The sequence below is a fragment of the Hemiscyllium ocellatum genome, chromosome 18, assembly GCF_020745735.1.
Source record: "Hemiscyllium ocellatum isolate sHemOce1 chromosome 18, sHemOce1.pat.X.cur, whole genome shotgun sequence".
NCBI lineage: Eukaryota > Metazoa > Chordata > Chondrichthyes > Orectolobiformes > Hemiscylliidae > Hemiscyllium > Hemiscyllium ocellatum.
Window position 1 is genome coordinate 32,478,759 of NC_083418.1, and position 23,063 is coordinate 32,501,821.

The 23,063-nt window shown below is 39.8% G+C and overlaps 1 protein-coding gene across 1 annotated transcript in view; it reads left to right on the plus strand.

Annotated features, from left to right (window-relative positions):
• myrf (myelin regulatory factor) overlaps positions 1-23,063 on the plus strand; it is a 200,792-nt gene that overhangs the window by 78,116 nt on the left and 99,613 nt on the right. The window contains 1 exon segment of the mRNA XM_060838633.1: positions 16,530-16,631. Within this exon segment, the coding sequence (XP_060694616.1) occupies positions 16,530-16,631 (102 nt within the window).

Sequence of the window (23,063 nt, forward strand, 5' to 3'; positions counted from 1 at the left end):
CTCCACCACATCCTCTGGCAGCTCATCCCATACACGTACCACCCTCTTCATGAAAAAGTTGCCCCTTAGGTCTCTTTTATATCTTTCCCCTCTCACCATTAACATATGCCCTCTAGTTCTGGACTCCCTGACCCCAGGGAAAAGACTTTGCCTCTTTACCTTAACCACGCCCCTCATAATTTTGTAAACCTCTATAAGGTCACCCCTCAGTCTCCGACCCTCCAGGGAAAACAGCCCCAGCCTGTTCAGCCTCTCCCTGTATCTCAGATCCTCCAACCCTGGCAACATCATTGTAAATCCTTTCTGAACCCTTTCAAATTTCACAACATCTTTCCGATAGGAAGGAGACCAGAATTGCATGCAATATTCCAACAGTGGCCTAACCAATGTCCTGTACAGCTGCAACATGACCTCCCAACTCCTGTACTCAATACTCTGACCAATAAAGGAATGCATACCAAACACCTTCTTCACTATCCTATCTACCTGTGACTCCACTTTCAAGGAGCTATGAACCTGCACTCCAAGGTCTCTTTGTTCAGCAACACTCCCTAGGACCTTACCATTAAGTGTATAAGTCCTGCTAAGATTTGCTTTCCCAAAATGCAGCACCTCGCATTTATCTGAATTAAACTCCATCTTCCACTTCTCAGGCCATTGGCCCATCTGGTCCAGATCCTGTTGTAATCTGAGGTAACCCTCTTTGCTGTCCACTACACCTCCAATTTTGGTATCATCTGCAAACTTATTAACTGTACCTCTTAAAGGAACGGCCCCTGTGCAGTTACTTCATATTCCTTGCCCTTTTCACTTCTTCTTTTAGGTTATTTGGGAGCAATTTAAATCTCTTGAGCTTCTTTTTCCATGTCAGTTATTCATTTCACACATCTACTTACATCATTCTTTATGCACCTGTTTTTATGATTGGGTGTTCAATGCCATACCTCTATTAGCTTGTTTGACCCCAACTTTCATTTTGATTCATTTGAATTTTGTTTCTGTCAGTTAGATCCCTTCTATCTCCTGCTGTTATAAACGACACAATTGTGTCCCCAACTTGGCCTTTCCTTCTCTATCCTATCTGATTATGCCATAGGCTGCAATTCCAGATAAACAAGCAAATGGAGGGATTTGAAGAGTTCCACAACCTGGGATCGGAAGCAATCCAATTGGATTCTGCTGAAAGAGTCATGTAGTTTCAGAGGCCAGATGATCATCTCCTCAGAGTAATACTCTCCCCACGTCATTCATTTGCAGTTTCTTTCCTTTCATCATCTCTCTTACATTAAATATTTCATTCTGAAGTTTTTAGGTGACAGTCAAAAGTGGCAACATTTAAACATCCATGAAATTGGTCTACAAATGTATTCTATCCAAATAACATTGATGCTCATTACGATAGACATAGTTAAGCTTCTGTGTTGGTCTACTGAATGAAGAAACAACATGCTATGACATTAAGCAATGTCGTGCCAGACCCAATCTCTACTAAGCTGTGTTGGAGCTTAGAGATTGCGAGATGATCTATCTAGTTTGTCTTATAGTAGGTTTAAGTTAAACAAAAACAGGAATACAATGATGAATTATTGAGATTGTACTCTATGCAGGGGAAATTTAGGAATTATAGTTAGAAAAAATCTAATGGAAATCTTTACAACCATAAAGTGGTTTAATAGACATAAATTAGATGTTTCTACATGTTGGGAAGGCCAGACTTAGGGATATGGTAGCTCAGTGATTATGGGCCTGGACTGGGAGATCCAAATAATCTAATATTCAGAGACATGAGCTCAAATCAGGTCATAACAATTGGGTAACTAAGTTCAATTTGTTAAATAGAGCTGGATTTTAAAAAAGAAATAGTTGGTGTCATTAATGATGACCACTAAATTAACTTAGTCTTTAAAATAAATCTGGTTCACTAATGCCCTTTCGGGATGGAAATGCGACATCCTTTTACTATGTGGATGGCTCTTAATTGTTCCTTAAAATACCTGACCAGCCATCAAGTTGCATCATGGAATCATAGAGTCATACAGTATGGAAACAGACTCTTTGTTCCAATTAGTCCACATGTCACCACATTCCCAAATTTAACTAGTTCCACATGCCTGAATTTGGCCCATATCCCTCCAAACCTTTCCTCTTTATGTACTTATCCAAATGTATTTTAAATGTTATAACTGTACCTGCATCCACCACTTCTTCTGGCAGTTCCTTCACGCACAAACTACACTCTGTGTATAAACGTTGCCCCTCATGTCTGGCCTTTCTCCTCTCACCTTAAAAATATGCCCCCTGGTTTTGACCTCCCCTACCTTAGGAAAAAGACTCTTGCTATTCACCTTATCTATATACCTCATGATTTTATAAACCTCCAAAAGATTACCCTTCCACCTCCTATGCTCAGGTGAGGGAAGTGCCAACCTATCCAGCCTATTTTTATAGCTCAAACTCTCCATTCCCAGCAGCATCTTGGTAAATATTTTCTGAACCCTCTCCAATTTAATAATATCCTTCCCATAGGAGGGCAACCAGAACTGCACACAATACTCCAGAAGAGACATTACCAACTCCAAAAGAGTCCTGTTCAACCTCAATATTGTGTCCCAACTCCTTTACGTAATTATGAGCAAGGATGGCAAGCGTGCTAAATACCTTTTTAACCACACTGTCTCCCTGTGATGCAAATTTCAAAGAATTATGTACCTGAACTCCTTGGTCTCTCTATTCTACAATAGCACCCAGGGCCCTCCCATTAATTGTATAAGCCCTGCCCTTGTTTGTTTTATCAAAATGCAACACCTCGCATTTATCCAAATTAAACTCCATCTGCCACTTTTCAGCCCATTGACCCAATTGATCAAGATCCCTTTGTAGTCTTAGTTAATCTTCTTCATTGCCCACCGTATCACCAATTTTGGTATCATCTGTCCATGTTGCTGTCAAATAATACAATACAGATAGAGTGCCTGAAACCGACAGTCTTGGGACAAAGACCATGCTGAATTTTGAATATTCCTGCATTTCGGTTCAGGTAATCAATCAAACAAAGCAACGTTTGTTCTGTCAAAATGTGACTTCATGTAGGTATATGTGTTACACATGTTCAATCTGTTGATTTAGACCTCTCCCAAATAACTCCCTGAAGTCATGCTGACTTGCTTTTAGCATCATTGGATGCCTCTCAACGTCAGCTATGACCAGCCAATGCATGCTGTAGGTTAGTGGAAGAATGGCAGAATTATAAGTCAAAAGTCAGTTTCTTTTTCAGCTGGATGGGGGGTTAGCGAAAGGGCATTGTTATTGCTACCTGCAGCTCAACAAATGCTGCAGGTATTAATGCCTTTAACCACAAATGGGCCTGAAATTCCCTCCCAGAGTTAGGGCTGAAGAAATGAAGGGTGCCTAGAGCTGCGTGTTTGCAGCAGGGCTTTGTAAATTTCACCTTCTCATTCGTGATCAGAGCATCAATGTAGTGTGTGCATGAAAATCTACTCTTACTAGTGAGACATCCCTGAGCTGAATTAAATGCATGTCACCAGAGCTAGAGATATTTGTGTATAAGTATCATTAAAGCATGTTACAAAAAAAAATTAACAATGTAATACTGCAATGTCCCTCCAGAGGGCAGCACTCATTTCCATTTCCAAAACTCTTCAGTTTTCAGATATTACTGGTTTTCAGACAGTCAGGATTGAGGCACTGTACCTATAAGAATTAAATTAGATAGAGCATGTGACATTTGTCTAGGCACTAGCCATGTCAAAGGTATACAGAATCCAAAATTCCCCTCACTAACTTATAGGGTCTTGGACCAGAATTAAGGGAGCTGTCCCATAGACGAGTAAAGCAATAGGCCGATGTGGTCATATCCACAGAATTAAACCTTAGAGCAAACATAAAAAACTCTTCCATCACCATACTGGGGTCACATCTTGTCCAACCAGCAGGAAAGACCAACAGACATGAAGGCACAGTGGTTGGGAAGGAATGGTCCTAGGAGTCCTCAACCACCTGGATTCCATGAAGTCTCATGGGACCAGGTCCAACATGGACAGGATAAACTCCCGTGATTTACGATATACTGACTTTTCTCAGGTGAGGAATCAATAATATCCCACGTGGAAGAAACATTGAGGATAATGGTGGCGCGGAATACACATTAATGGAAAGCTGCAATATCAGAGGTACCGTCTTTCAGATGAAATACTAAACTAAGGCTTTATCTACCCTCTCAGGGAAGCACCAAAAATCCTACCATCTTAAATTTCTTAATCTTTGATGAATTATATTTATGGCACTGTGAACGTCACAAAGCAGATTATTTGGTCATTAACATATTGCTGTTGGTGGGTGCAAATTAACAACCACATTTCCTACAACCGTGACTATGCTTTGCTCTGCAAAACGCTTTGGAACATTTGGGGATTGTGAAAAGCATTACATAAATGTAAATCTTTATGTCTATTAGTCAACTAATAAATCAAAGAATCCATATAGTGTGGAAACAGACCATTTGGCCCAGCAAGTGTACACTGACCCTCCGAAAAGTAACCCACCCAGACCCACTCCCCTACCCTATTACTCAACATTTACCCCTAACTAACCCAAACATCTCTGGATGCTCTGGGCAACTTAGCATGACCAACTCACCTAACCTGCAGCGAGAAATTCAGGAGGAACCTCTTTACCCAGAGAGAAGTTGAAATATGTAGCTTGCCACTAATTGTAGTAGTTCAGGTGAATCGCAGAGATGCATTTAAAGGGAATCTAGAAGAGTACACAGGGCTTTGGCAGCTCAGTTGTTTAGGAGACTAGAGTGTGGTGCATAACAAAGCCAACAGCGCATGTTTACTCCCCACACTGGCTGTAGTAGCTCATGGAGGCCTCATTTCCTTAACTTACTCAATGCTTGTGGAATAATTACCTTCAAGCTATATATAACTCTCTCATGGAGAGAGATGCCCATGATTCTTAGCAGACAATGGCTCCCTCCCAGAAAAGTATAGGAAGCAGAAAGGGATAGAAGAATGTGTTGGTATGAAGTAGGGTGTTAGTAGACTGCTGAGGGACATAAGCATTGACATAAATCAATTGAGCCAAATAGAATTTGCCACACAGCCACAGGCTATGTAATTATGCAATATACAATAATAATGAAATAATAATGAAATCAATCTCTGGCCAATTATTCTACAACCATCCCAACATGCTGGGGACAAGCTTTGTTATAATAAACTAGTCTCTAATAAGCATTATGCATTTACAATGTGTAATATTTCAAATACTATATGTAGTGTTGTCTGGAAGACACTACATTAATCAATACTGTTTCTGAGATTTATCAATTTGCCATTAACCCAGACTAAAAATATCTCTGCAAACTAGTTTCCCCTCCCCCACACCTTGTTCTATTGTTCTGGATATGGTAAAATTGCTCTTTACGCTCTACATTTATTTGGTCCTTTTATTATATATCACTTGACAACTTTCACCTTTCAATGTTCAATTTACATAATCATTGTTCATAGTCCAATCTTTCTGCTCCTTCATCATACAGATTGTCCTTTCAGCAGCTGCAATATCAAAGCACTTACAGAAACCTAAATCCACCAGACATTGTGTTATGTCTGTCTAGATCCTCTCGCACATTTTCAAAGAGAATCAAAAAGTTATATTAACAAGATTTTCCTTATTAACCTTTACTATCATTTATATTTTATTTTCAATCAGATCATTATGACCATTTCCTCAGGTCCTTTAAATACATTTTTCTCTTGTTTTTCCCCAATCCCTAACTCTCTGGTATTCCGTAATTTCTCTAAGAGTTGTTCCAGAGCTTCCGCAGTTTCAGTTGTCTGGCCAGCTGGTGTACGATGCAGAGTTCAATTCCCGTATCCGCTGTGGTTACCATGAAGGACTCTTCTTCTGAGTCTCTCCCCTTGCCTGAGACATGGTAACCACCAGGTTCTGTCTTGAAAGAGCAGCCCTCTGGTCTGGTAAGGCTATAGCGACTACCTTTACCTTTGCCTGACTAGGGATGTTTGTTGTAGAAGTGTCATGCTTCTCTTCATTCTATACCTGATCAGAGAATATGCTCCAGCATAGTCCTGGAGAGGTTGCAAACTGACTGATGAACATTGTGGAAGAACTTTGCTAAGTGATTCCTAAAGATATAAATGTTGAATTTATTGCATCAGTTTGTGTGAAGTAGAATCAATGTCTTAACGGTGTGAAACTGACAATGTTGCAATTCCTGCACAAGACAACTTATAAATCTTTGTCCAAGGTGATCAGCTAGTACTCAGCATTCTGTATTATTAGGTGGATGACATTGAATCTTGTTGCAAATTTCATAGGCCACATTTATTCATTTTGTGGCTCTCAGTCTGGTCCAGGTGACCACAGTCATGTACGGGGCTGTCTTTCAAATTGCACTCTTGAAGGAAATGTGGTGTTCTGGTGTGGAGAGTGTGGGTCCTGTCAGGAGTATGTCTGTGTTTTTGGAGGAGGTTTGTAAAAGGTCACGCCACTTTTGAAGAAATGTTGCAATTCGCTAATTAGCCCTCTACAGGAAGACTATGAACCAAAATTGAATTGCTGAGCAGTTCCACGTGATGTTCTAAACCCTGAAATTTGTTGTAGTCAATAAACTTGAAAAACAAGCCCAAAACCGGAAACGTACGTTAACCAGCAGCAAAATGTCCAGCTTCTTTCAGCCAAAGGGAGCAGACAAAAGACAAAATAGTCTTGAATACAATGATATGAAATGGATCTGAGTCTCTATAGATTTTGATGCATGTTATCAAGGTGTTGTCAACTGCCAATATGGTGGAAGTTTCTTTAGAGCTCCCTCCTGGAGATTAAAACTTATCCCCCAGTTGTTCTCTCAACATTTGCTAACTGTCACAGGAGCTCAGTTTCCACTGTCACCAATTGTAACTGTTCCAAGATTTAGCATCATGGTATAACCATATTGCCGAGATGAAAAGCAAAAAGTATTGATCTATTTTTTATTTGGCTGTGCATTGCACTTAACAAAAACTTATATTGCTTCTTAATGCCAACACTATCATGATTCAGTTATATCATGAGCCAGGTGATGGTACAAGTCCAATTCATAATCCTGGTAAAACACGCAAAAATTAGAGTCCATCAGAAAACGATGTGAAATGAGAAGAAAAGAGGGATTTTTAAAAGAAAAACACTCCACTCTTCGGAGGTGTGTGGGGTTTGATTCCATGGCCACCAATGCACCGTATGCAACCTTTGTATGGTCACTTTTTACCTGAGTCTGGATCATTGGTATTGACTGAATATTTGGCCATGTGGGACCACCATGACTCAGCCAGCTACTGTCGCCAGCTGGTGCACTCTCCAGCAGGAGTTCTGAGCAGTGATCAGGAGCCAGAGCTTTTGTGAATCTTCCTCCCAAGCCTGCACACACACAATCTGAAAACACCATTGTGACGCTCGCCTAGAGGTCAGTTAGCTTCCGTATTTACCTGGGGAAACATGTGGAGTGATGATTTTCATCTTCTCTGTTGTTGTGGTTCTGTTCACCGAGCTGGGAATTTGTGTTGCAGATGTTTCATCCCCTGTCTAGGTGACATCCTCAGTGCTTGGGAGCCTCCTGTGAAGCGCTTCTGTGATCTTTCCTCCGGCATTTGTAGTGGTTTGAATCTGCCGCTTCCGGTTGTCAGTTCCAACTGTCCGCTACAGTGGTCGGTATATTGGGTCCAGGTCGATGTGCTTATTGATTGAATCTGTGGATGAGTGCCATGCCTCTAGGAATTCCCTGGCTGTTCTCTGTTTGGCTTGTCCTATAATAGTAGTGTTGTCCCAGTCAAACTCATGTTGCTTGTCATCTGAGTGTGTGGCTACTAAGGATAGCTGGTCGTGTCGTTTCGTAGCTAGTTGGTGTTCATGGATGCGGGTTGTTAGCTGTCTTCCTGTTTGTCCTATGTAGGGTTTTGTACACTACATTGGTTTTGCTCATGCTGGGTATCAGGTTCTTTGTCCTGGTGAGTTGTTGTCTGAGAGTGGCTGTTGGTTTGTGTGCTGTTGTGAGTCCTAGTGATCGCAGTAGTCTGGCTGTCAGTTCAGAAATATTTTTGATGTATGGTAGTGTGGCTAGTCCTTTGGATTGTGGCATGTCCTCATTCCGTAGTCTTTCCCTTAGGCATCTGTTGATGAAACTTCATCTTCTCTACTCTGTTCTCTGTGAAGTAAACAATTGATAAATGTTGTCAATTCTTTACAAACACAGCACAGCCTCCAACAGGGTAAAGAAAATTGGCCCTTAGATAAGGAAACAACAAGTAACAATTCATAATTGAAACTGAACTCAGTTCATGTGGGGGGATTAATGGGGAGGAGAATTCTGTTCTTGCTATTGAAGCCAAGACTCTGTAACTCAGCACCATGGTGTTTACTAACACTGCTGAGAACTCCAGGGGGATCCTGGCTGAACTTCAGACAGACTGCCAGATGCTATGACCTCTATCAATACCCACAGATTAGATTTAGACTCACTGTATCACTTTTTAAGCACCATGTCTACAAGTGAAGAAATAATGTCTCAGTATACAATCAAGTATTTTCCTTCCTTTTTTTGTTTTCCCATCCTCTTTGCTGATTCCTTCCAGAAGCCAACTCCACTGAGGCTGACTTCTCGGAATTACCATTCTGCAGGTTAGTCTTGACATAAGAACTTGGGCTGGACCCGTATGCTTCACTCTGTCTGTTGTGGGAGGTAGGTGGGTGTATGCAATTGTGCAGGTGGCAAAATGACAGCCTCCTCACTGCACAATGCAAGTCGATACTTATATTGGCAGCGGGTTGAAGGCTTCCCAATGGCAAGCATTGGGAACATATTTTTAAATCAGTAGAATGTTGTGCACACTCACAAAAACACACGTTCACCAGATTAAATTGTACCTTTGCAATCGGATTTGCTGCAAACAGGAATTGAGTGCAGTCGGATTCGCAACTGGCAGCAGGCGAGGCAGTCTTCCTGATGGATTGGCATTGAGTTGAAGTTGCTTTTCTTGTATGGGAGCTTTGCTGAACTAGGGAAGAGGGTTGATGCATTGTGACCAGGTGGTAGCTGTGATAGGGGAATGGATACGGTTGACTGAGTGAGGGATGGAAGATGCAGTGGTGGTAGTTCTACAAAAGCCTCACGGGATGGAGAAGGAAAGGCTATCTGCACAAGCAAGGTCAGTCTCTACAGATGGGAATCTAATCTTATTCTTTTAACCTCTTTTGGCTCAAGGTCCAGCCTATTTATTGATTAAGGGCGTTAAGAAGGCAAGTGAAGTCTTTTCCTTCAAGCAAAGATCCATCATTTAAGAGTAGGGTGTTTATTCTGGGATCGTTAGGCCACAGCCTGAGCACCCTGTGTTCACCTCATTACAGATTGTAGTAACTGTACTAGACAGGATTTACAAGGATATTACCAAGACTGGAATAATGCAGGTATGAATCAAAAATGGATAGGCTGGCACAGAAAAGACTGAAGAGAGATTTAATTCAGATGTACAAAATTGTGAAGGGCATGGATAGAGTGCATGGGAAAAGCCGATTTACCTTATCAGAGGGGTCAGTGACTTGCAGTCCTAAAGTTAAATTAATTGCATAAAGATTAAATCGAGTCACAGAGAAACAAAACTCACCAAGAGGGTGGTAGGACCCTGGAATAACCTGAAAGGGTAGAGGAAGAAATCCTCAACTTTTGTAAAAAGTGTATTTGGATCAAGTGTCATAACAGGGCTATGAACTACACACTGGGGGGCAGGATGATGCTGGGTGCCTCATGTTCTCACACACCTAAAAGGCCAAGCAACCTTTTCTATGGTGTAAACATCAATGATTCTATCCATATTTCTATGGAAACACCATATGTCCTTTTCACAGTATACTCGCCTAATTTTGTTTTCAACAAATTTAGCCACGATACGTTCGATTCCTTTAACCAAGTTATTAATATAACTTGTAAATAGTTGAGGGCCCAGCACTGATCCCTGTGGCACTTCCCTCATCACATCTTTCTAACCCAAAAATTACCTATTTATGCCACTCCTCTAAGTACATTATTGTATTATTCTCTATGTCACAAGCTCTTATTTTAATATATAGAATCCCTACAGTATAAAAACAGGCCCTTCGGCCCAACAAGTCCTCACCGACCCTCCGAAGAGTAACCCACCAAGACCCAATCCCCTACCCTATAACTTTACATTTACCCCTGACTAATCCCTAAACACTATGGGCAATTTAGCATGGCAATTCACCTAACCAGCACATCTTTGGATTCTGGGAGGAAACCAGGATGCCCAGAGGAAACCCACGCAGACACGGGGAGAATGTACAAACTCCACACAGGCAGTGGCCTGAGGCTAGAATCGAATCTGGGTCACTGGTGCTGTGAGGCAGCAGTGCTAAGCACTGAGCCACCATGCCACCCTCCGTGTTATCAATGTGAGATAACACTACGGAGCAACCTTATGCATTGCTGATTTGTGGCTGGAACATGAGAGACGGAAAATGTATCCTCTGATGTGCTATTAGTGAATGTGTTAGTTTGCACAATATATAGTAAATATGTTTCTTTCAGCAAACGAAAACATATTCAGAAATTCATTGTGTGTTTAGTTTCCCAGGCTTTTTACAATAAGAAGTTTCAGCCCAAAGTAGTTTTAGAAGATAAATTTTATTGAATTTTCAACAACAATCAACATTAATCCCTTTTTTTCTAGCATTCATTTAACTAACAGCAAAAGCCTTGGTAACAGATGTTTTCTATTTGTTAAGTGCTGTTGCCTGTGAGCAGTCCCTAACAGGAAACAGTGTTTTTGTAACAGAAGTGCCCATTCACCTGAAATAAAACCTGAGGATTCAGTCTCCCATTTCTTAAAGTCTTTTAGAAAATCAAATAAACTCTGAAATCCCAGAGGATGAAGGAACCATGCTCTTCTTTGCTTCACCTCCTACAGATAAAGATGAGATACTGAGAAATTCTGTAACAACATATGATCAGATGGAAAACTCTTTCATTGTTGTGAGGTATTAATAACCCTCTGATAGGCAGAGGCTTTGAAATAAAATGTAATTGTAGTTATTAAAAGATATAGTATCGAATGCAGCTGTTGTGAATTCTGATTTCTTTTCATGTTTTGTTTAAAAAGTTTGTTTTGGAATTAAATATTTTGAATTCTATGAGTTAATATGGCACCTGTATTTTTAAATTTGAAAATATTTTTACTTCCAGTTCTGATAGCTAAGGATACACTTCATACTTTGGAAATGATTTGCCCATTAAAAATATTTTCATGTAGATTTTCAATGTCAAATATTGAAATAAATAGGTGATTCATACTCATATATAGCAAGTAGCAAATGCACTTTGAGTATATGCCATTTTTAACATCTTGAATAAAAATTGAATTATAAGTGCAATATTACAAAGTCAGTCTCATGTGCAGGAAGTCTCTTACCAAAAGCTTACCTTGAGCATTTTCTAATGAGAAATTCAAATCCAACAATCATCAGCAATACTCCTGCAATCAATCGTACTTGAAAGTCTAATTGTTTATAAATCGTTGGCCCCACTTCTATTTTAAGTATTATGGAAAAATAATACTCTGACTCACAATGACTAACACCAAAGGAAATTTACAAGAAGATCCTCTTCACACTTTAATGTGTAGAGAACAAAAATTGCAGGCCAAATTTATGCTGATTTTCATCTAATCTGGAACTGGAACTTTATAATCACGATATAAGAACTTTATTATCTGCAATCTTCACTCAGCATCCGTAATTAATCACTAATTGATTTAAGAATTTGTAACATTTAAAGTGCCAGGTCAGACTATGCACATTGGTGGAGAATTGTGTGCAGCATAATGCAACCTTGCTGTTCTTGTAAAGAAGCCAATCTGCTGAAATATACATATAGTGCCACTGAATTTCCATTAATTGAAATGACTGACTTTTGAAAGTGAGTTGGTGAATATAGTTCACCTCAATCTCGTCCCAAGTAATTATCATTCTAATTAGTTACCACAAGACTTTCTGTGAGTCCCGTCACAGGAATATTTTGTAGTAATTACAGGATTCTGTCAATTATCACATTATTTCAATGTGAATCCCATTCATTCTTTATTTGATTATCCCAATTCCCATAACTAAAAGAGAAGGACTTTGGCCCCAGTTTCTGTCGATGACTCCTGTTGCCAATTACCAGAAATGTGGCAGAGATATCCTGGGAGGGATTCTTGCTCCTAAATCTCCCTCTGTTCTGGGTAAAGATGAAAAAGCCTTTTTGATCAAAGTGCCTTAATTCAGAAACTGAGCAGAGATTGACTCAAACTGAAGCTGATTATTATCATCTAACATCTAATTGTATTGCCTGTACAATAACCCCAATTTAACCTTTACTGGTATTATTTTTATTTTCAATTCCGCTATTAATCAGAACAGAAGACAGAGAAGAAAATGAGATTGTAATCTAATGTGACCTTCATCTATCACTTAGGTGTGTATCATTGTGTCACCTGACTTGTGAGATTAAATAAATGATTACTCATAACCATAACTATAAATATATATCATGATAAGGGGAAACTCTCAATAATCTGCAATATTGTCTCAGCAAAGTTTATTCCCCTTTCTTTAGGAAGAATATTTTGCTGATAGTTTGTTTTTAAAACTTTGTTAGCTCCTCTAAAGAATCTTTGAGTTAATCCACTGGGGTCAAACACTCATTGTCTTCACCCAGTTTTGTATATTGACCATTGCTAAAGTACGAAGGAGTTGTCTGGAGTCTGAGAATCTCTATCCATGCAAAAATTTGGGATCTTCATGGGGAAAGTAGAAAACAGTGGCTAGCACTGCTGCCTCATAGCACCAGAGGCCCAGGTTCAAATCCAGCCTCAGGTGTGGAGTTTGCACATTCTCCCAGTGTCTGCGTGGGTTTCCTCTGGTTTCCTCCCACAGTCAAAAGATATGCAGGTCAAATGAATTGGCCATGGCAAATTGTCCATAGTGTTAGGTGCATTCGTCAGAGAGAAGTGGGTCTGGGTGGATTACTCTTTGGAAGATCGGTGTGGACTTTTTGCGCTGAAGGGCCTGTTCCCACATTGTAGCGATTCTAAAGTGATCAAGAAAAAGCGCATTTCTCCAACATTTTCCTTCTTCACCATGGTATGGTCTGTTTGACAAACCTAAACAGCCATTCCTTAACACAATATCATCTGAACTAGTGTATCCATTAGCTCGCCTGTCTGTTGTCTGATTTCATTTCTTAGAAGTGCTTACGAAAGGCGTAATATAACTGCAAGCTGCTGTTGAAACAGAAAGTACAGAGGCACCAGGGAGATCCAAAGGCAAAACTCCAGCTCACAGAAATCCAGAGTTTCAATAACTTTTACTTGTGACAAATCTCTGAAGAAAGATTTCTCAAGAATTTTTTTATCATTGCAAATGTTTTGACATTATTATAACTATAATATTCTTCTTGCTGGAGCATTGGCAGAATAAATGACCTTGGTGCTGGGGAACAAGGTGATAAAACAAATCTAGCGCAGATTTATATCTATAACATTTATGTTTGGATTGAAATGCAATTACGTACAAATGTCCTTCCTTGTCTGTTGTAGTCATGTGACCTCTACCATGCAGCCTGTAGGCAGACATCCACAATGTACACACAAAACAAGGTAATAAAAGTAATGCTGAAGTGAGTGTTGCAGAGTTGCGAGAAAGCGCAGAGCCAGACAAAGAGAGATCCAGGTATATATAAAGCTGGGAGTTGCTAACAAAATAAACAAAAAATGACAAACCGAGAAGCAAGCCACAGTTAAATGGCTGCAGCCTTTCCCCTACCAACTCCAGTTGAAATGGCAGGATATGAAGCAAAACTGGACCTTTCTCCATACACCTTGGGAGAGTTATGAAATAGCAACAAATCTGTTGAGCAAGCAAAAACAAAGACAAGTTGCTACAATTTTATCTCTGGTTGGCTGTTTCAAAATATATACCATCCTAAATCTCTCTGCAGAATAAAAGAAATATAAAAAAATTAAAGGCATACTTTGAATCTCAAATGACTGTTATATATTCAACATTAGGAACCGAAGTGAAAAAAGTACATAAGGTCACCAAATAGCCTGCAGGAAGCTGTGAATTTGCATAATTAGAGCATGAGCTAGTTATACAGGATTGAATTCTGCATTTGGGATCCTGCAGTGAGAACATATTCGGTGAGAGAACAGGAATTTAAGCTCAGCAGAGCTCCTGACATGCACAGAAGTGCTAATGTTGTAAATTAGCAGATGAAGCATATCTATTCCAGGTCTTACATTTTGGTTCACAGTTCCTTTCCATGCTAATGCCACTGTTACTGCATGCTGTCCTCTGTGATTCTGTGATCTTTCATGTCATCTTGGCCATTCCATTCCCAATAGTTACATGTTATCGAAGACAACAAATTTAGATTTAGTATCCCACTTTCTTTTTGGATTGAACTAGGAATGGTGTTTCAATATTGGCTGTCTACTTAAATACATATGGTTACTATATCACATTGATTTAGCTTTACATTATAAGAAGTTGGATCCTCTAACAGTTTTGCAAGTCTGAACAGCAACATTATTTTCAAGTTTAAAATATCAGTCATTTATGCAGGATAAGCTGTTATTGGTTTGAAAGATAACATATAGTAGAGCTCATATGTAATGAAATATGCTTTTTGGAACATGTTGGCTGTTATGTGCCCCGAGCAGATACATCCAGTGCCATCAGCATTTGCATCATTTTTAAAAAAGTTTCATATACTTCAGTTTTTGTTCCTCTCTTGCAAGTGATTAAATATTAGGTAACATTAAAGTTTATCTAATTCACAACAAATCATTTACGCACTGTATTTCTGATGTATTTGTTCTCAGGTGTGATTGGCCTATAATCCAAGTTTCTGTTAAGTTTATAATTCGTTTTGAAGCTGTTTCAGCTTTTGCTAGTTTTGAAGATTTGCAGCACAAAAAGAGATAGATTAAGAATGGTAATGGGACATGGCAATTCCTAAATTGCTGGAACAAAGGAAGTGGAATGTGAAAGAGAGCATTAATTGCTAATAAATTATAGCTAAATGTTAGGCAAACTGGATTTACTTTGAAGGGATTTGAGAGGTTTACACAACCCTAAATGACTAGCATGTGCAAGACTTGATGTGATGTGGACTTTTTGATCCATTGCATGCCTATTAATCAACCCACTATCCTTCTAAATCTAGAATCTGGGCTCAAATCCAGTCCTGACAAGGAGAATAAACATTCATTCTTTTGTAGCATAAAATACCTTAAAAATATGTGTCTTATATCAAAAACAATGAATTTTAAATCCTTTGGCTGGAAACATGAAATTGGGCTTTTAAAAATAGTGATTTTTTTTCAAAAAATGGATTAGAAGTAACCAAACTCTCACCTCAAGATAGCTACCCTAGTTAGCCTCACTGTACACTTCATATTCCAACTCCATTGGTATGAAAATAGCAAGTTTGCAAAACCCACCAACCAAAGTTAATGTTCCCACAACCCAACATCTCCTGCCTCCCTAATAAAGCACCCACGGCAACCATGAGGCTTTGAAGTTATTATTGACTAATTGCTTGGACACTGAATGGGACCTGGGTTTTAAGATAGCTTTTCAGCTGAGCTGACAAATTAGGTCACTTGACAAGCCAAAGTACTTTGGGTGTCAAGCACATGTTTCCTCAGCAGAACTCTATAAACAGCTGAGAAGCTAAGTGAGGTCCATCTGAAATCTTTCACCTCTCTCTAGCCATGCAGTTTGAAAGTTAGGCGTTGCTGTCATTGACTTTCTTCTTCAATTGGAGCAAACAGAGCCTTTAAAGACAGTCCTCAACTTCACAGCTGTGACTCTAGCGAAACAACCAAGTCAGTCATCAATATCTTTAAATTGGAAGCATGAAGACAATTGAATTCATCCCGAAACCAGCCAGGTCACCAAACTACAAACTGTGCACTCATTTTTTTTTATGGACTCTAGTTTAGGCAGCTCATCCCTCCCCTGTCTGTCATCTGTATTTATGTGTATGCAGACCAAGTGTTTGTGGGTATTTGTGCACGCTCAAACATTGGTGCGTTATTTTACTCTGATCAGTTTAAATATAAATAAACTAATCTGCTTCTTTGTTAAACTCAAGAAAACCTATCCAAAGGGTTCTTTTATGATGGCAGAGTGTAATCAGTTGGGTACTCACTGAATTGACAAGTGTCCTTCTAAAATAAAAGCTCTGGTGCACTCCTCACCTGATTTTAATAAGAGAGTTTAGAGTTTAGTCTTCTTATGGATACTTCCTTAGACAATAAAAAAAGTCCCCAGAAGCATCTCAACTTTGAAAAGAAAAACACAAGCTTCAAACCTGAGTAGACAATGTTCGTGGTAATAACAGGACTTCCTACCTCACGGGTTATCTCATTATCCTTCTGGTAACATCTTCTTTTTCTATTTTAAGGACATGAAATCAATGGGGCTCTTGATACTTCCAACATTGATACAAGTATTCTGGAGGAATATATCAGTAAGGAGGACTCCACAGACATGTAAGTCCAACCAGTCACGTTTATGGCATGACATGAATGGATCATGTCACCAGAAGATGGTGCTTTTAATATTGTTTTGATTCTTGCCTCAGTTTTATAGTTGAACCTCATTGACTCTCAAAATTTGGCTTTAAAGTTGCCGCATTATATCTTGTTTTGAAATTACTATAAGTTGATGAGCAACTTTAACAAACACCTTTGAAATTATAATCATTATCCCAATCTTTATTCATTAAAAAAAACACTTTGTGACAATTTCCATTCGTACTTGGGAGCATTCAAAATGGGATATCTTCAAATTTACATCTGAAATGTAAAAAGGCATCATATCTATAACTGGATAGTCACTACAATTTTGCAGCAACTATTTGATAAGGATTGTGTCATTGCTGAAGGGAGGTATGCCAAAATGGTTTTCTGTCATGATTTTCAGGGCACCCACAGTATTATGTACAGAGTGTGCCAACCTGGATTGTGTGGATGCTCTAGACTTCCATTGCCACAATTTGATGCTTTTCTTAGCTGTTAACATTGTTACTGCAAGGTGAAAGAGCAGTTTACAACTACGACATAGACACTTGCAAATATATAAATCAAAAATGCGCACATATCAAAATTATGTGTACAGTAGTGCCCCCATACCCACGGGGGATACGTTCTAAGACTTGCCACAGAAGCCTGAAACTGTGGATGAGTTCGAGCCCATTCATTTAAATGTGAAACATACTTTCCCAGCAGCCCCTTGGTCTCTAGTTCTGGAAGGTTCCCTGTAATATGTTTGGGTTGCGGTAAACCACAGAGTAACTGAAACCATGGAAACCAGACCCGCGGATATGGGGATTGCTCTGTATTAACAAAATAGATGAAATGTTTGCATGTCGTACGTAAGTTTTAAAAATTCACTTTCTTCAAAGTCATTTTGCATTTTTGAAAACTAGATTCGGTATCTTAGGTAACTAACTATCTTGGCATTATAATTTTATAGCCATTTCAAAAGTGAGTAATTTTAAAACTGGACAATCTTGACTGAAAACCCCTTTTAAGTGTAGATTGAAAACATTGGTGTAACTGTGCCTGAATCCCTGATATACGCACCAAGCAGAAGAAGCACTCTATCAAAAGTAGGAAAACAACCACCTTTTGCCAGCATTTTAAAGATTCATGAGAAAAGTCACCCTACACTTTGGGATCAGAGGCTGTCAACTTGCTTGGGTGTGTTCTTATTTGACAATCAGCAGCTTCATCTGAGTCAGTCTGCTTTTCATGGTGGGGCACAGTTGATGAACTGAACAAGTAAAACTCTTAAGAGCAGCCAAGTGCTTTGCTATCCTGTGTCTGACACATGGTTCCATTCTCCTGCACATTGTCACAGAGTTGTCACTGTGCAATATGGGCAGATGACATTAAATGTGTAATAGTGTTTGAGTTAAATGATTCTGTTAATGAACTGATGTGTAAATGTAATAAATAGGAAAAAAACATTGTGACATTGTGTTTTCTCATTGTTGGTTATCATAAACTTGTGACAGTAAACCTTTTAGACAGAGCTGAAGGTTTCACGAAAAGCAGTTGCATTTGTTCCATTTATTCCCAAAGATTCTGAGAAAATAGGGAACTAAAATGTAGGTTTTAACAGCATTTTATTTTCCTCAAAGGATTTGTTTCTGAAAATGGTCAACTACTAACTTAGGTGAAGGTTAGTGTTGGTAGTTTTATAGGTTGGCATGTAAGCTCTCACCTAGTGGTATCTGTCACAAAACCAATCACATTACTAAAAACATTGAGACAATAAGAAAACGCTGACAGAACATCCTGAATACTGCTCATAAAGCAAAGAACAAAAGTAAATACTATAAACCTAAATTGCAGTCATTGGAACACATGCAGTTGTCATTAATGTTTTAAGGCTTCTGTTTTTACTGGGGACTTATGTTAATATCTAGTATCTGCTGTTTTATGGGGATGTGAATAAGTGATTGACAGTACATTAAGATAGCATTTACTAGCACAGAACATTCACAGGCAATAACTGTGAGTGCACACAGTTCTCTATTGGCATCTGGGAGCATGATGGGTAACTGCTGAACTATAGAGGCCAGTAACTTGATACATTTAGTTCAAGGTAACTTTGCTGACCAAATAAGGATGATGATCAGGATGCTACAATTAGACTAAGCACGTTTGTGTAGACCACACCTGAATAGGTTGGGTTTCTTCTAGCGTTTGCTCCTTAGCAACTCCTACTAAAAGATTCACAGGTGAATGTTGGCTGAAGATAGTCTTGACTGTAAAGTTATTCATAATCAAACCATCTGCCAACAATCTCACACATGAAGAATAAACTAGAATGTCATTGGTTTCACTAGGCTAGATATTCAGAATTGGGAAGACATCTCAAACCTTTAAAAATGGCAATGGGATCGGGATGTGGATTTCATTTTTGTTGACAGAAGTCAGGGCAGGGAATGAGTCATATGGACAAGAATTCTGAACACAGCAAAGCCACTTAGACTTAGTGCCGTGTGTAAAGATCCCTGTTGGTTGTTGTAAATGTGACCCACAGTATAAGAGTTGGAAGTTGATAGAATGGAGGTGTGTGCTCTGGAAGGGCAGATAGGATCTAGTAAACTGCGACCAATGCCCTATTTGTAACCATTTGTTTATACTGAGTAAGCCAGCAATCTATGACTGGGAGCATTTTATGTAACAGACTGTTCCAAGATTTGAGAGATGATAACATTCAATCCAGCCCAGCAATAGTCGTGGGGCTTATTGCAAAGTTCACAATAGGAAACTTAGGACAGTCTGGAAGTCACTGAAAAGCAGTTCAAATTGACTGACGAGGTGTGAGAGAGAAAAACTGCACTAGACTTCATATGTTAAGAGTGCTGCAGTTAGCTGTACCTCTGGGAAGGTAGCCAAGCTGTACAGGTTCTGTGCAGAGGACTCAAAAAGGAGTCAAGAGCAGTTAGATGACTCTGTATTTATAAAACCTAAAAATAAGTTTGAGTAATTAACGGGCACCTATGGATGGAGTCAGGATTCAGAAGAAGTCCTAGGGAGCTGAGAATTGGAAGGTTACTCACTTTGTGTTCAGGGAAATTGTGAGGGGCTTGGAGGGAGCCTGTGAGCACCAATACTTCAGTGCAGCAAAAGCTCACAAGCAGAATTTGCTTGATGCATTTGATCAAAGGCAAAGGTGGATCTCAATTGAAGATAAAACCAGGAAATTAGCAATTAGTGAAAAGGTAGTGTGATGCTTGTGAATGAGTACTGGGGTGTAATTTTGGAGTCCTGGCGTGTGTAGACCCAGGAAAGGCAAGTGATCAACCCCAGAATGAGAGCAGATGTCTGGGCAGCAGATCTTGAGAGGAAGCTTCAAGGTAGACTGTTAAAAGTGAAGAATTGCAATTCTTTGTGAAATCTAATGAAATTTAATGACTTATTGCATCATTAATGTATGGGAGAACTGCTGCAAAAACCCATGGGATCTATATTGATTGCATTTACCATTTCAAGTGCACTCTGGAGTGTTCAATAACTGAATCAAAAGGGGTGGTACTGGAAAAGCGCCATTCCTGATGAAGGGCTTACACTCGAAATGTTAACTCTCCTGCTCCTCTGATGCTGCCTGACCTGCTGTGCTTTTCCCACTGCTGTTCAATAACAGCCTATTGCCAATGAGTATTATTCATATGAGCAGCATGTTAATTCAGAATGTTAAACTATATGCTGTACATTTATTATATAATGTCTTACTTTTCGAAGTTGTATAGTTAAATTTATTGTTTGTTCAAAATCTTGTGACTTTATTCTCTTAGTCCCCTGGATCTCAGTTTATCTTCCTAAGTAATTAAAATTGCTGGTCATTAGCCAGGTTGCAGTTTAATGTCTGGTAAGACATTGTGCTTCACAATTTCATGCTTTTTTCTTTAAACATTAAAATAAAGGCTGAAGATGTCAGTGAGAATTAAAATAAAATGCTCCTAGGGACTGCTTTGATAGGCTGTCTGGTATAGGTTAGAAAAACCATCTGCTCATGCAGTTATAATAGAGTGATTTACTGACATTTTGCTAGAGGTTGTTCATTATGAATGGTTGGCTGAGTTTCTAAACTAGATTTGTCTCAGCAGGGGGTTGTGAAAGCTGCTACATAAATACATGTTTGTTTTAAAATCATTTGTTTCAAATTCTACCTCTCAAAGTTTTGTTTCCTCCATTAGATCTGTTCTGGTTGGCTAAGAATAAACACATTGTTAAAGAATGAGGTTATAGATTTCTTCACTGAGCTGATGTATTTTCTGCAGACATTTCATCACCTCACTAGGTGACATCGTCAGTGTGCCTCCAGTGAAGCACTGGTGGTTTGTCCCACCTGGCATTTATGTGTCTCTGTTTTCTGGTACTATCGGTTCTGCATCTGGGTGGTTTGTACATGGGGTCCAGTTCAATATGTTTATTGATTGAGTTCTGCTTGGAGTGCCAGGCTTCAAGGAATTCTCTCACACGTCTCTGTTTCGCTTGTTAAGATGGTCTAGTTGAGTTTGGCCTGTTTGACAAGTGCTCTGCTTTTCCTAGATGTAACACTCAAGGTGGTCACAGCAACAATCATCACTCAGGACATTAAAAATGATGGTGGGGGTGTTGCAATTTGTTATTTTTTCTTTTTGTTTAGGAAAGTGATCTGTTGTATGTTACAAAACTTTTTTATTGGAAGTACAAAGAATCATAGAGATATACAACACTGAAACAGACCCGTCGGTCCAACTCATCCATGCCAAACAGAAATCCTAAATAAATCTGGTCTCATTTGCCAGCATTTGGCCCATATCCCTCTAAGCCCTTCCTATTCATATACCCATCCAGATGCCTTTTAAATGTTGTAATTGTACCAGCCTCTGCCACTTCCTCTAGCAGCTCATTCCATACAGACATCACCCTCTGTGTGAAAATGTTGCCTCTCAGATACCTTTTATATCTTTCCTCTGTCACCTTAAACCTATGCCCTCTAGTTCTGGACTCCCCTACCTCAGGGAGAAAAACTTGGATATTTACCCTCTCCATGCCTCTCATGGTTTTATAAACCTCTATAAGGTATAACTCACTGGTAATAGGGTTCCATTCTTTGATTTAGAATGTGATGCCAACCCTTCCCTGGGTAAAATGGGTAACTTGCTGTCAACACACGCCAGATCGACCAGTCTGTTCCATTCATGAACTGACTTTCCAGTCCTTCACTTTAAGGTATCACAAAAGAACATGTATGGATCTAATAGAACCTGTCTCTAATTGACGCTTTGAGAGAAATAATGCCGGGTATTCCTTTCTTGTTCCCTGCTCTTCAGAACCTGTTTCACACTGAGTACAGTGGATGGAATGATAGTGGATTCTTACAGTTTGACAATCCTCTGATCCAACCTATTCCTTCCTTACTTCCCTAATTACCTACCCTGTCCCTGCAGCATCCATTCCCATATGATTCCAGCCCCATCTTACCACACCATTCCCGAGGCAACTCACCACCAGCATCCCTTCTCATTTTCTTACCGGCTGTGTGGGCCTTTGAAGCTCGCATGTGGAAGTGACTTCCAAAACCAAAAGTCAATGCCGTGATCAGAGGGTCAACACTGGTTGCCGTGTTTGAAATATTGGAGTGCGCTGCACATTGAGAGGGAATGTTGCTTGGCAACCAGCAGATGTCTGGAATTCACCAGCATCCATTGTGGCTGCACCTTTGTGCACTGTCAGCCCAGAACTGCACGGTTCCTGACCTTTGCCCCAGACACAGCAGACAGGCTGCCCTGTTTTCAGGCAACTACCAGAAGCTCCTGCTCGACAGGCTGGTGCAGAGTTGGGACTTCCTCTTCCCCCAGGACAAGGAGTGGTGGCCATTGGCATCACAACATGCCAGCCTAGTCTGAATTTGCCAGCTGGGTTTAGTAGTCTCAGCCATTTGGAGGAATGCACAGCACTGTAGGAAGAAGGTCAATGATTTTTTTCCAGCAGGCTAATTGCCTCCAACTTCTCTCCATCCTTTCCACTGTAACTGTCTCCCATCAAGGCCCATGCTCTATCACTCTCACTAATTCCTGAAATATCTTCCCTCACTCATTCCCCCATCCTTAAGCAACAGTACTAACTGTGCCCTCTGTGCTGCCCAGTCACTTGGAACACTTCCCTCGCCTGCAATGCCCCCACTTTCATCCCCCTGAATACCAGTCTCTCCCACTTATGGGGAGCACAGCAGCCTATCAGAAGACAAGGGCTGTCGGTCTTCCAGCGGACATCTGCAAAGTGGTGAATTGTTCAGGGAACAGCACATGGTAAGGTTGCACCTGAATCAAATGTGAGCAACTCCATCAGGGTGGGGTAGGTAATTCATGAAGCAAGTTTGGTATGGTACAGTGTGAAAACTCACTGGTCCTCATGGCA